The sequence below is a fragment of the Bufo bufo genome, chromosome 2 (genome assembly GCF_905171765.1).
Source record: "Bufo bufo chromosome 2, aBufBuf1.1, whole genome shotgun sequence".
Taxonomy (NCBI): Eukaryota; Metazoa; Chordata; class Amphibia; order Anura; family Bufonidae; genus Bufo; species Bufo bufo.
In genome coordinates, this window is record NC_053390.1 from 351,573,291 (window position 1) to 351,588,364 (window position 15,074).

At 42.5% G+C, this 15,074-nt stretch overlaps 1 protein-coding gene across 4 annotated transcripts in view; it reads right to left on the reverse strand.

Moving 5' to 3' along the window:
• Positions 1-15,074, reverse strand: part of TJP2 (tight junction protein 2) — a 173,478-nt gene that overhangs the window by 65,810 nt on the left and 92,594 nt on the right. For all 4 annotated transcript variants that reach the window (XM_040417095.1, XM_040417094.1, XM_040417093.1 and 1 more), the window contains one exon: positions 5,540-5,593. In XM_040417095.1, coding sequence (XP_040273029.1) covers positions 5,540-5,584 — 45 coding nt within the window. In that variant the 5' untranslated portion in view covers positions 5,585-5,593. The remainder of the gene's footprint in view (positions 1-5,539; positions 5,594-15,074) is intronic.

Consider the following 15,074-nt stretch of genomic DNA (forward strand, 5'->3'; position numbering starts at 1 on the left):
CTGGACGTCTTGCTAGATAGATGGCCTTCTAATTCATTCAGCCACAGGTACAAAGACCTGGCGACTGAAGTAGCGGCTATGTTTGTCTTGACACTAAACATAGCTGCCTCCCAGGACTTTAATAAACTGTCAGCCTTCCTTTCCATAGTGTCCCTTAACTGACAGGAGTCCTCAAATGGAAGTGAGGTTTTCTTATTGACCTTGGCCACCTGGACGTCAATTCTAGGGACCTCGTCGAAAATTTTAGAGTCTGACGGGTCAAATACAAGGCGGTTCCTGAATTCCTTGGAAATTCCTATTTTTTTTCTGGATGGGCCCATTCATCCATCACCATCTCCTTAATGTTTTCATTTATGGGGAATACCCTGGAGCGTTTGACCTTCAATCCCCCAAACATCTCCTCCTGAATTGTATGGGGACGCTGGATGTCCTCCACCCCCATGGTATCCCTGATAGCTTTTAAAAAAGGTCACTCATCTCACTTGGAGTGAAGAAAAATTTTCTAGAGTCCTCGACGATCTCGCCCTCAGATAGGGGGTCGTCGTCCTCTTTTTTAGAGGATGAAGCATCATCCTCCAAATCCTCGGAGTCAGAGGAAACGTCCGCCATCCTAGGTCGTTTAGGTGGGCGAGTCCCCTGAGGACTTAACCTCCTCCTGAATCATGGATCTAAACTCCTGCATAATTGAGGGCTGTTCTTCTCTCACTAACTTGGCAATGCAATCCCTGCAAAGTTTTTTTGTATAATCGTCAGGAAGCCTGACGGAGCACTGGATGCATCTGGCGGTCTTCTTTGACTTTTTTAAAGCAAGTTTGGCCTAAGGTGAGAGAGCAGCCCATTAATTTTATGTCAATCGGTCTGCTCCTTCTGCTCCTGGTCCGACATGGCCTCCGGTGTCAGAGAGTGATGCAGAGAGCGCAGCGGGAAAGTGCATGTGAGCATTTTTTATAAAGGCCGTCCACTTCCAGGTTTCGCCGGCCCGGAAGTGACATCAGACGCGCGCACCTGCGCAGAACGTCCTTCCGGTCGGCTACCTCACAAGGAGGTAGGCGGTCCCACGGCAGCTCAGGGCAGGCTTCCCACAACAGGGAGTGTGACCCCGGCATCTCCCTGTCAGCTTTAGAACAAAGTCCGCCGGAGAACAGGGGACGCATTTCTGGATGAAAGGCCCGCAAGGGAGGCAAGAACCACCGCCGATGCGGTCACCCAGGTATCTAAAAAATAATAAAGAGGTCCAAATCCACTTCACCTCCCTGAAAGCCAGAGAGGACTTTTCTCTGTCCTGGCCACTATAGGGGTCAGGGACAGGACTCATCTTAGGTTAATTTGCATATGTATCAAATCAGTTTTTTTACACAATAAAAGTACACAGAGCTATGGGGACTGGGTATTGTGGACGTGCTAGCGTCCATCTAGCAAACATGTCCCACAAGGCGCTATGGGACAGGTATATTGCGGACATGCTAGCGGCAATCTAGCCGTGCATGTCCGCAGCTCTATAGGCTAAATCGAGGGGACAGAATCCCTTTAAAGTAGCTGCAGGAATATCTGGCAAGTACTGGCTGTGTGGTACATGTGACAACAATCTCCCGTATTCTTCATATGTCTGGGCTATGGGGTAGAGTGGCAAGACGAAAGCCTTTTCTTACAAAGAAAAACATCCAAGCCAGGCTACATTTTGCAAAAACACATCTGAAGTCTCCCAAAAGAATGTGGGAAAAGGTGTTATGGTCTGATGAAACCAATGTTGAACTTTGGCCATAATTCCAAAAGATATGTTTGGCGCAAAAACAACACTGCACATCACCAAAAGAACACCAGACCAACAGTGAAGCATGGTGGTGGCAGCATCATGCTTCGGGGCTGTTTTTCAGCTGGAACTGGGGCCTTAGTTAAGCTAGAGGGTATTATGAACAGTTCCAAATACCAGTCAATATTGGCACAAAACCTTCAGGCTTCTGCTAGAAAGCTGAACATGAAGAGGAACTTTATCTTTCAGCATGACAACGACCAAAAGCATACATCCAAATCAACAAAGGAATGGCTTCACCAGAAGAAGATTAAAGTTTTGAAATGGCCCAGCCAGAGCCCAGACCTGAATCCGATTGAAAATCTGTGGGGTGATCTGAAGAGGGCTGTGCACAGGAGATGCCCTTGCAATCTGACAGATTTGGAGTGTTTTTGCAAAGAAGAGTGGGCAAATCTTGCCAAGTCAAAATGTGCCATGCTGATAAGACTCATACCCAAAAAGACCGAGTGCTGTAATAAAATCAAAAGGTGCTTCAACAAAGTATTAGTTTAAGGGTGTGCATACTTATGCAACCATATTATTTTATTTTTATATTTTTTCTTCCCTCTACCTAAAAGATTTCAGTTTTTTTTGTTTTTTTTTGAGTTGTACAGTTTATAGGTCACATTAAAAAGGTGGAAAAAGTTCCGAAATTTATTCTTGTAATTTTTTTTTTAAATCACAGAAACCTGACATTTTAACAGGGGTAGACTTTTTATATCGTGGGTGTGGGGGGTGTGTGTGTGTGTGTGTGTATATATATATATATAATTATTTTTATTTTTTTTCGGAAATAGCAGTGCGTCTTATGGGGCGAATGCTGCGGCCGTCGGGTGTATCGGCTGAGAGGGAGGAGGGGCTGGGGGCCGGCATCTGGTTCTGTAATTACAACGGGGCCCGGTGCAGTCACTGTATTCTACTACACTGGGCCCCGATCACAGTAGTATAATCCTATTTAACTTGTAGGTATTGTTAAACTATTCAAATATCATCTGAAATCCAGCGCTTTACTTACTACTAACTTCGTAGCAGCCAGGAGACCGGGCGGGCGCTCGCAGCGTGACTCACAACGTCACGCGCCTGCTCCGCCCACTTTATGAATGAAGCAGGTGCGTGACGTAGTGAGTCACGCTGCGAGCGCCCGCCCGACCTCCTGGCTGCTTACGAGGTTAGTAGCAAGTAAAAGCGCTGGATTTCAGATGATATTTGAATAGTTTAACAATACCTACAAGTTAAATACATTCTACTACTGTGAGCGGGGCCGGGTGTAGTAGAATAAAGTGACTGCACCGGGCCCCGCTGTCATTACAGAACCAGATGCCGGCCCCCATTCACTACACAGGGACACTGTTATAGGGGATCTGTGGATGACACATTAGATAAGATGCTATATATGTGCCATCCACAGATGCCCCCATAACCGTGCCATCCACAGACCACCATTAGTTCAAAACTCACCAAAAAGCACACCTTTTGGTTAAAAAAAAATTTTTTATTATTATTTTCCTCCGCAAAAACCTTATTGAAAATACTTGGGATATTGCCGCTATCCTGTGCTGGACGTTGCACCCATACCGTGGTTGGTGCTCCCGCTGGAGTTTCTCCTTTTTCTAATATATATATATATATATATATATATATATATATATATATATATATATATATTTTTTTTTTTTTTTTAACTTGTCACTGTAACGTTGCCTGTGATGATAATGAGATGACTGCTGAGAAGTCAACTGTAAAAGGTTAAAAGTGGTGCCTATTAGGCATAGCGACCAGCATTAAAATTGCAGGATTTTAGGATTTTTTCTCTTTTTAAAGATAGCGATAAAATTGTAGAAAATTAAAAACACCATACAACACCTCTAAAATATGTTTAACATAAAAACACAATTTAAACTATGGTTCATTCTGCAAGAACACATTCTCTGATGTTATTTAGTAGCATATATTTACGGACTAGAGCCTTCCAAGCACATGGCAAACCCTTTAGTTGGTAAATGATGCAAATCGCCATTTACTGATGTAACATGCACCAGATTTAGAGAAACGGTCTTGACAATGTGAAGATGTAATGTGTGCACATACAGAATCCTGTGATTAATTATCAAAATGTACAACTTGTTATTTTTTACAAAAAAAAAAAGCTTATGACTAATGTACTTTATAATATCTGTCAGATATTAAACACATGCATAATACTCCATATTTCAATTTGCCATGCAGTTCTATGCAAACTAATTTAAATGCATAAAATACAGTTCCTGTAACAAAGTAGACCTAGATTTTCCTGTTCATACCAACATATGTATATTGACTAGCAAGGACGCCACTTGTCTGCATTTAAAGGCTAAAGACACCTCTGACATAGAAAAAAATGATTTTACATAGGTTAGTGTTAACTAATAAAAAAAATAAAAAAGTTGTTCCAAGTTTCAGTCTGTAATCTATTCCTTACCTTATTTTCAGGCTCTCTGATATTTCGTATATACAACCTGCTCCTAGTTTCAGACATGCCTCACCTAGTAATACATGCTGGATCTGTGTGTCCAGGATGCTGATTTCTACACTGATAAACTGCCTTGTGTGTGCTTCTGCTCTCCACACACACACACACACACAACTGCTGTATACAGCCTCCTGCTGATATCTCTTAGGCCTCCTACACACAACCGTATGGCTTTTTCTGTGTTTTGCGGTCCGTTTATTGTTTCCGTTTGGCATATACAGTATACAGTAATTACATAGATAAAATTGGGCTGGGCATAACATTTTCAATAGATCGTTCCGCAAAAAACGGAACGGAAACGGAAGACATACGGATGCATTTCCGCATGTGTTCCTTTTTTTGCGGACCCATTGACTTGAATGGAGCCACGGAACGTGATTTGCGGGCAATAATAGGACATGTTCTATCTTTAAACGGAACGGAAAAACGGAAATGGAATGCATACGGAGTACATTTCGGTTTTTTTTGCGGAACCATTGAAATGAATGGTTCCGTATACAGAACGCAAAAAACGGCCAGTAAACGGGGGGGGGGGGGGGGGGGGGGGGGAAACGGTCGTGTGCAGGAGGCCTAAGGCAAGATTCCAGACTGATCACAGGTTTAATGACCCAAACCGAAAGAATTATAGGGATCTAGTTTGGGTCATTAATCCTGCAATCAGGCTTGGACACATGTCCAGAATGCGGAAGTGTCAATCTGGCCTTACCCTGAAAGAATGCAAAGTAAAAAGAAAAATTTTGACAGAAACAGGAGCAGTGCTCTGATGGATTTAGATCAGATTGAGCAGCAGCACCACAAGCTTGGCGAAGGATTTACACCCACTCTGCGGATGCAAAATAGGAAATTCTTAATGAAGACTATGTGGCAAGTGGCCTAAATTCTGCATACAGAAAGCAAACAAACAAAAAAAAACACAGTACAAATCCACAGACTGAATCTGATGCTTCCCGAATGTTTTACTCACCCTTGTCAAAAGAAAACTATTAGGACTGGGCAGTAGTGTTGAGCGAACTTGTGGTTTCAAGTTCGGTGTACAAGGTTTGGGTTATCTAAGAATTCTGTTATGGATTCCGCTACCATGGACCATAAGTTATGGTCCATGGTAGCGGAATCCATAACGGAATTCTTAGATAACCCGAACCTTGTATGCCGAACTTGAAACCACAAGTTCGCTCAACACTACTGGGCAGTTATTCATTGGATGCTTTGGAATGACAGAACAGACTTTAAAAGGTACTCACCTTTTGCAAGGTGACAGTGTATTGCTCCCATATGAGCTCTTCCATGCTGGAGGCCTGTATCAAAGCAAAAAGAAAACAATAATTAGCCTTCAAACAACTCCTGTATCCTAATCTACACAAACAAAAATATTCCATGATCATAGGTTATTATGTCTACTAAAAAGAACAATTGTGCAGCAGCACAATGCAATGCTTATGTAGCACCAGTGGGCAAACAGTGACTCATACTGTAAGAATCACTGGCCTTCTGTCATAGTAGGGCCCAAATACCACACCAGCAACCATTTCTTCTGTCATCATATCTAGACATCCTTGCTATACTGTTAGGCTATGTCACATGGGTCACATTTGACAGTTGTTCTGACGCAGAAATGAAATCCATCAATTCCAATGACAATGTGCCTCCAATGTAAGTTAATGAGATTTCTGAAACCCTGTTCGCTTGCACCGAAATTTCCCATGTGGATTTCAATCCGTGCCAAATGAGTGACATGTAACTTATCTACCACGGATTGGAAAGTATACTGTTCCCAGTGGATGCTACAACTGACTAAGGCCTCATGAACACGACCGTAGTTTTGCTCCGCGTCCGATCCATATTTTTTGCAGATCGCACGAGGAACCATTCATTTGTATGTGTCCACAAAAACATGCAAACAGCACTCGGATGTGGCTGTTCCACAAATTATAGAACATGTCTTAGGCCGAATGCACATTCGAATGCACATGTATTACTGTACAGTGTCAGCAGCAGGGAGCGCACGGCGTCATAGCAACCAATGATGCCGTGCGCTCCTGCTCTCAGCAGGAATCCAGGCCGCGGCACCACGGACCGCTCACGGCCGTGAACAACGGCCAAGTGCATTCGGCCTTACTCTGGTTCCAGTGAATCCCCTCCAGAAAAAAAGCTCTGAAGTTACCAGTGAGAACACCTGTAATCAGAAGACAATTAAGTGAAGCCAAGTTACCAGCAAGAACTCCCTGCAAAGTCCAGTTATTTAAAAATAAGATGCCGTGAATAGGTTAAAAGCTGCCAAGGAGCACATTGACTGGCTCAAAGAGAAAGGGTGCAACATTCTATGGACTGATGAAAGCAGAATTGATGTTTTTGGGTCTGAAGGTCTCAGACAGTATGTCAGCCAAAGCCCAAGTACTGAATTCAAGCAACAATATACGGTGAAGACAGTAAAGCATGGTGGTACAAAAATCATGATATGTTTCTCATACCATGGTGTTGGGCCTATTTAGCGTGTAAGACTTGAGAAGATCATGTTTCCATATGCCGAAAACACCCATGATCCAAAACACCCCAGTAAGCAAACAACAACCTGGTTACAGACAGTAAGCCCCAGTATACTGTATCTCTAGGCCTCACAAACCTGACCAGTAGATGGTAATCTACATTAATTGCAGAACAGATCTGGTTGATGTGAAAGAAAATGTGTTTTTAGTTTGTGAAATTAGATAAGTTAAAAGGAGTTGTCCCATAAACAAATTATCAAAATTTTTCTAACCAGGACTTGAATCTGAATACTTTTGTAATTGTATGTAATTAAAAAAAATGTAGTATAGTGGTATGACTAACAGCTGCACTAAGTAACGTCTTTTTCCTTGGATAGATCTGACAGGACAGAAGGAGTAGAGTATACAGTATATGCAATGCAACAGTTACTGCAAAAAACTTGCCCAGGACTGGTTCTTTCTTGACCATTTAACGTTGTGACAATGATTTCCAGGATGGAACCAATCAAGGTCATCACCGGGAAAGCCGCTATCAAGCAGAAATAGAAGAGGGAGTCTTGGTTAGGGTGCTGTCATTCTTTTCTCTGTGATCGCTACATTATAACCTTGGGGTGACAGTACACATACTGTGTCACCACCTTAAAGGGGTTATCCAAGAGTATAAAAAGCTCCCCCATATGCCGGGTCCCTCACATTTGGGTTGGGGGGGGGGGGGGGGAAGCCGCCAATGGCAGACAAGGACGAACCTCCCTAGCTTTGCGGGTAACGCTAGGTAGGCTTGTCCCCGACTGCCATTGGCTGCTCCCCCGACCCCCCCCCCCCCCCCCAACAACACCAGATGTTTTCATCTGCGCACGGGGAGAAGCTGCACTGGCGGTGCGGGGACCAGAGGTAAGTACAGTTGTGGCCAAAAGTTTAGAGAATTACATAAATATTGGAAATGGGAAAAGTTGCTGCTTAAGTTTTTATAATAGCAATTTGCATATACTCCAGAATGTTATGAAGAGTGATCAGATGAATTGCATAGTCCTTCTTTGCCATGAAAATTAACTTAATCCCAAAAAAACCTTTCCACTGCATTTCATTGCTGTCATTAAAAGGACCTGCTGAGATCATTTCAGTAATAGTCTTGTTAACTCAGGTGAGAATGTTGACGAGCACAAGGCTGGAGATCATTATGTCAGGCTGATTGGGTTAAAATGGCAGACTTGACATGTTCAAAGGAGGGAGATGCTTGAAATCATTGTTCTTCCATTGTTAACCATGGTGACCTGCAAAGAAACGCGTGCAGCCATCATTGCGTTGCATAAAAATGGCTTCACAGGCAAGGATATTGTGGCTACTAAGATTGCACCTCAATCAACAATTTATAGGATCCTCAAGAACTTCAAGGAAAGAGGTTCAATTCTTGTTAAGAAGGCTTCAGGGCGTCCAAGAAAGTCCAGCAAGCGCCAGGATCGTCTCCTAAAGAGGATTCAGCTGCGGGATCGGAGTGCCACCAGTGCAGAGCTTGCGCAGGAATGGCAGCATGCAGGTGTGAGCGCATCTGCACGCACAGTGAGGCGAAGACTTTTGGAAGATGGCCTGGTGTCAAGAAGGGCAGCAAAGAAGCCACTTCTCTCCAAAAAAAACATCAGGGACAGATTGATCTTCTGCAGAAAGTTTGGTGAATGGACTGCTGAGGACTGGGGCAAAGTCATATTCTCCGATGAAGCCTCTTTCCGATTGTTTGGGGTTATCTGGAAAAAGGCTTGTCCGGAGAAGAAAAGATGAGCGCTACCATCAGTACTGTGTCATGCCAACAGTAAAGCATCCTGAGACCATTCATGTGTGGGGTTGCTTCTCATCCAAGGGAGTGGACTCACTCACAATTTTACCCAAAAACAGAGCCATGAATAAAGAATGGTACCACTCTCGCTAGATACCAAAAGTGCCATCTCAGCTAAATACCCCTTCAAATGGGCCGAAGGAAGTATTCCTTACTTAGGTATAACCCTCACATTCCCTCTAAGTAACCTCCAGTCTGTTAATTACAACGCTATCATTGCACAAATTAAAAATGACATAGTGGCCTATTCGCAATACCCTCTCTCCTGGATGAGCCGAATTGCTGCGTCCAAAATGTTTCTTTTGCCAAAGATTTTGTACTTATTTAGGAACTTGCCTGTCATTGTGCCCCGCTCCAAGCCCTTATATTACAATTTATATGGAAAAAACAGAGGGAGAGAGTAGCGGCTGATATCCTATACAAGCCTGTTAAACTGGGGGCACTGGGATGTCCATGCCTTCTTACCTATTACCAAGCTACTGTGCCTGACCAACTCAAAAGCTGGTGGATTAATGACACCGCGAAAAAATGGGTACAAATGGAAACTAGCTTAACTCGTGCACCCTCATTGCAGCACTTACTTTGGCAAGGATTACTTTCCAAAACGCCCCCTCGATCTACATCTATCACTAGTCAAGCTGGAATGTCGTTATGGACCAAGTGTCCACTTATCCCGAAAATCCTTCCACTCAGGATTACGTATGCTCCGTTGTCAGCTTTCAGCGCCTGCTTGCCGGATACTGATTTCTCACAATGGGAATCTAAGGGAATCCTTTCAGTGTCCCGAATTTTAACCAATGGGGCCCTTATATCATTCACAGACAAGAGAGCGGTATCAAATTCAGTGGTCTGATTTTTATAAGTACCTTCAACCACGCCTTTGTTTTCTCCCTGAGCTCTAAAACCTCAAAGTGTGTCGACCACCTGGAGGCCTCAAGAAAACTCCTTTATAGGTGGTATTATACCCCTTATCGCCTATCCATCATATATCCAACCACCTCAAATGTTTGCTGGCGATGCCTATCAGCAGTTGCCAACTTAATGCATATCTCGTGGACCTGCCCTGCTGTCAACCGTTTCTGGTCCAACATATTGTCACTTATAGGTGCTGTAATAGGGAAGGCACTCCCCATATCCCCGGAAATAGTATTGCTCTCCTTGGGGCTGGAATGTTTAGATTTAAAAGACCTCACTATTGCTTTTCATATACTAACAGTAACGAGAATCGCAATAGCTAAAAGATGGAAGAGTAGGGACATCCCAACCATACCAGAAATCATTGCTAAAGTCCACTACAATTATGGCATGGAACTACTGATTGCAAAACAACTTTGCCGGTTATCAAGTGTCAGCGTCAGGTGGCGAAAATGGGCGTCTTATATATCCAAACACTATCCATCTTTGCCAGATCTACAAGTGTAGAAGATATATACCTCAATTCTATTGCTTGATTTTAACTGTGCCGCAGTGTTTATCATTGTTTGTTTGTTGGTCGTCTTTTCACGGCCTTGTTTCTTTCTTTAATATAAATGAAAACTTTTCATCCGATGTCTTCTATCCTGAATACTTGTAATGTGATGAGCAAATTATACTGTAATTTACGGTAATATGACACTGTGGAAGATGTTGTATGCTCCAATTTTCTAATAAAAAATTTGTGAAATAAAGAATGGTACCAAAACACCCTCCAACAGCAACTTCTTCCAACAATCCAACAACAGTTTGGTGAAGAACAATGCATTTTCCAGCACGATGGAGCACCGTGCCATAAGGCAAACCAAGTGGCTCGGGGACCAAAACGTTGACATTTTGGGTCCATGGCCTGGAAACTCCCTAGATCTTAATCCCATTGAGAACTTTTGGTCAATCCTCAAGAGGCGGGTGGACAAACAAAAACCCACTAATTCTGGCAAACTCCAAGAAGTGATTACGAAAGAATGGGTTGCCATCGGTCAGGAATTGGCCCAGAAGTTGATTGAGAGCATGCCCAGTCGAATTGCAGAGGTCCTGAAAAAGAAGGGCCAACACTGCAAATACTGACTCTTTGCATAAATCTCATGTAATTGTCGATAAAAGCCTTTGAAACGTATGAAGTGTGTGTAATTATATTTCACTACATCACAGAAACAACTGAAACAAAGATCTAAAAGCAGTTTAGCAGCAAACTTTGTGAAAACTAATATTTGTGTCATTCTCAAAACTTTTGGCCACGACTGTATATTCAATGTGAGGGGTCCGGAATATGGGTGAGCTTTTTATAGTCTTGGATAACCCCTTTAAAACCTCTGCCCCAGGTGCAGTCATAGGGACCTGATATATAACCATAACTAAAGAACTTGTGATCCAGGTGCCATTATTAGGACCTGAGCTAATCAGGTAAGGATATAGCGGCCTGAGCAGAGACTGTTAGTTACAGCTAAATATGCACACTTCCTAAACCGGGAACCCGTTCACCTGGGAGAGGGGGACTGATGCAAAGTGTAAAGCAGTACTCTGCAAACACTCGGCAAGGTGATCTCTTTAGGATAGGAACCTACGCTAAATACTATCCATTTGGTCCATACTGGCCTAAAATTAAATTCAGGGAATCCAGGTTAGGCCTCATGCACACGACCGTTGTGTGTTTTGCGATCCGCAAACCGCGGATCCGCAAAACATGGATGGTGTCCATGTGCATTCAGCAATTTGTGCAACGGCACGGACAGCCTTTAATGTAACTGCCTATGTTATAATTTTTTTTTGCGGACCACGGAACGGAGCAACGGATGCGGACAGCACACGACGTATGGCTTTTTCAGTGTTTTGCAATCCGTTTTATATGAAAACTAGAGCTACACCATAAAGGAACACCTTATAAATACTGTACACCTAGGGTTTCTGTAGGCTTACATTGGCATGAGTCATCCATAGGCTCCCATGTTTTAAAAAAACAAACAAAAAAACCAAAAACATGGAAACATGTAGTCAACTACGCAATTCTAAACAGCAAAAACATATACCCATGTATAAGAGCCCGACAGAGGCCAAGAGAACACTCTTTTGGTTTCCGTGGGGTGATTTGAAACCTATGAATATAGGTAACATATGCCGCAGGCTTACTGCCATAGATACCAGACAGCATGAATGCATCCTTACAGACACCCAGAACAGCAAGGTGACAAGGAGAGAAGATGTCTTTATATGTTTTTCAGTTCAAGACACAAAATAAGGTCAAAAGAAAGGAGGTGGTTAAGGAAGAGCTGGGATATTCCTGTATTTTCTGTCCCTTTTCTACATTTCTTTAATAATACAGCAGAGGAGGAATGGATGCTGTGTGCCAAATTATTATTTTTTTAACCTTAAAAAAGGAAATCAGTCTGATCTATGCCAAGAAAACACTCATTGTAATGTCTATAGCATACTCTGGTCACCTTATCAGAGTACCACAAAGATCAGCAACCATGGTGAAACTACAACTCACAGCATGCACACTTGCTTAGGCTACTTTCACACTGGCTTTTCTGGGTCCGCTTGTGAGATACGTTTCAGGGCTCTCACAAGCGGCCCAAAACGGATCAGTTCAGCCCCAATGCATTCTGAATGGATAAGGATCCGTTCAGAATGCATCAATTTGGCTGCGTTTGGCCTCTGTTGCGTTTTTTAGACGGTCACTAAAACGCAGCTTGCAGTGTTTTGGTGACCGTCTGACTATGTGGAGCCAAACTAGACTAGACTTAAAATGTAAGTCAATGGGGACGGATCCGTTTTTCACTGACACAATATGGTGCAACTGAAAACGGATCCGTCCCCCATTGACTTTCAATGTAAGTCAAGACGGATCAGTTTTGACTTAGACTTTTTTATTTTTTTTTTAAGAATAATGTAAACGGATCCGTTATTACCGGATACAAGCGTTTGCATTATTGGTGCGGATCAGTCTGTGCAGACACAAGACGGATCCACATAAAACGCGAGTGTGAAAGTAGCCTTAGCTGTTCTTGGAATCCCCACGGAAGTAAATGGAGTTTGCTGGAGTGCAAGAGGTTGATGACCACTGGACTATTACAAAATCTCCACATCAGGTTTCCTACTACTATCTTTAACCATAAAAAAACCACATGAATTAATTTCAGAAACTGAAATACTTGACTAATAACAAATGATTAAACAGGCCCTTGTAAAGCTTACATAATGACCCGTTTCAGATCCATAATTAAAGGCTTCTTTGAACTACATGGTTATTTCTAATATATATATATATCTTATAAAGAAAAGTCATTTAAACTGAACGTCCCTCTGCCAATAAGAGCATTTTACAAACTCACAATCGGGTCTGTGTCTGTGCTAGCACAAATGGCCGTGCGTAGCAAAACTCTAAGGCCTCTTTCACACGGGCGAGTATTCCGCGCGGGTGCAATGCGTGAGGTGAACGCATTGCACCCGCACTGAATCCGGACCCATTTATTTCTATGGGGCTGTGCACATGATCGTTGATTTTCACACATCACTTGTGCATTGCATGAAAATCGCAGCATGCTCTATATTGTGCTTTTTCACGCAACGCAGGCCTCATAGAAGTGAATGGAACTGCGTGAAAATCACAAGCATCCGCAAGCAAGTGCGGATGCGGTGTGATTTTCACGCATGGTTGCTAGGAGATGATTGGGATCCGAGCATTATTATTTTCCCTTGTAACATGGTTATAAGGGAAAATAATAGCATTCTTAATAGAAATAAATTCAACCATGTACAGTCCCCCCCCAGGAGAGGATTTGAAAAATCCTTGAGAAGTGACATGTTACTTCTTTTATTTGTGGATTCCATAGAAGTCAAAGGGTAAGCAGAAAATCCTCAAAAACACTTTGAAAATGCTTATAAATAAAACTCTAAAAACAGCCACCAAAAACTACCTGCTATCAGCTGATTCTGCTATTTTTTTTAATCTAAATTTTATTTGATTTTGCTAATTTTGTATGTCCATACAATCATATCTTACAGAAATTTAAATGTGACAGATATCAATCAATCTTTACATGAAGCAGTCACAACATTTTTGTGTAACATCATAACTTTTCCTATGGGTCTGTTACATTAGTATAGTAAAAATAGTATGCCTCTAAGTAATTACCTTCCTTAACCAGGGTAATAAATTCAGCTTCTATTCAATTCTGGATGTTGTCTCTCTTAATTTCCCTAAAGTGCCCTTGAGTTCTTCCAGAAGATACCAGTTAGTGTGCCTGAAGGGATCAACCAATACTTCTCTCTGTGTCCTCACAATATCTAATACAATATTTCCATTTTGTAAAGAACTTTGTCTGGTTCTCTTTGTCCTTTGCAGTTATTATTTGTTCCATCCGTAAGGCCTTTTTTATAACCAATACAACCTGCCTATTATTTGGGGGCTGTGGGAGTAGCCAGTTTGCTAAAATGCATTTTTTCGCTGCCATGATAATGGTATGCGCCACTGGAGGCAGATGAGTAACCCCGCCAGTTGATGGCTCAGATGCCCCTCCACCTGTATGAAGCAAGGCCATTTTATAATCCATGGGCCCCACCTGTACACACGATCCCTTGACCATAGAGTGAATGTCCTCCCAGAACGCTGACAATGTTTGGCATCCCCAAAGCCCATGGTACAGATCAGATTTATGATCAGAGCATTTTGGACATTTTGTTTGCCTGTCAGGCATGAGGGCTGAGGGAGGTACGTTAAAAGCATAGCCTTATGCATGATTTTTAACCGAGTTTCTCTCCAGTTTTCAGATATGATATGTTTTCTAAAGTCTGTCCATCCACTAATAATCTCTTTTCCTATCTCCTGATCCCCCAATTGTTGTGCCCAGCCTTTATATATTGTATGGATGTCTCCCGGTAGTAATTTGCTTCTAAGAAAGGAGTACAAATCTGAAATGGAATGTCTGGTATTAGAGGAAAGGAGGGTGTCAAAGGCATTCCAGGGAGCCTCTCTAGAAAGGTCTCTCAGTTTTGCCCTGCAGCAATGCAGAATTTGCTGGTAGGGAAAATACTGGAGAACCCTGGAGACCAAATTTTATACATAATTCTTCCAATGATAACCACCTTGGCTCCTTATCAGGAATCAGGTGCCCTAACTCTAGTTATTCCCTTTTCCTTCCAACATTTATACAAGCGACTCATATGTCCTTCATGAAAATCTGGTGAGTTCCATAGGGGTAAGTGTTTAGAGCACTGGTAGGAAAGATTAAATAATTGCTGTGTAATTTTCCAGGTAATAAAGGGTATCTCTAAGGAGAATAGATCGTTTTACCACCGCTGGAAGATCAGGGATTCTGGAATGCCATTAGGTCCCATGGGTACCCCATACTTCTCTCCAATGGTAAATTGGAGTAATAACTGGTTTCTTTTCCAGTCCAAAACATGGCGTAATAAACATGCTAGATTATATCCCCTTACATTAGGGAAGTTTACTCCCCCTTCTATCTTGGGTCTCATAAGTTTATGCAGGGC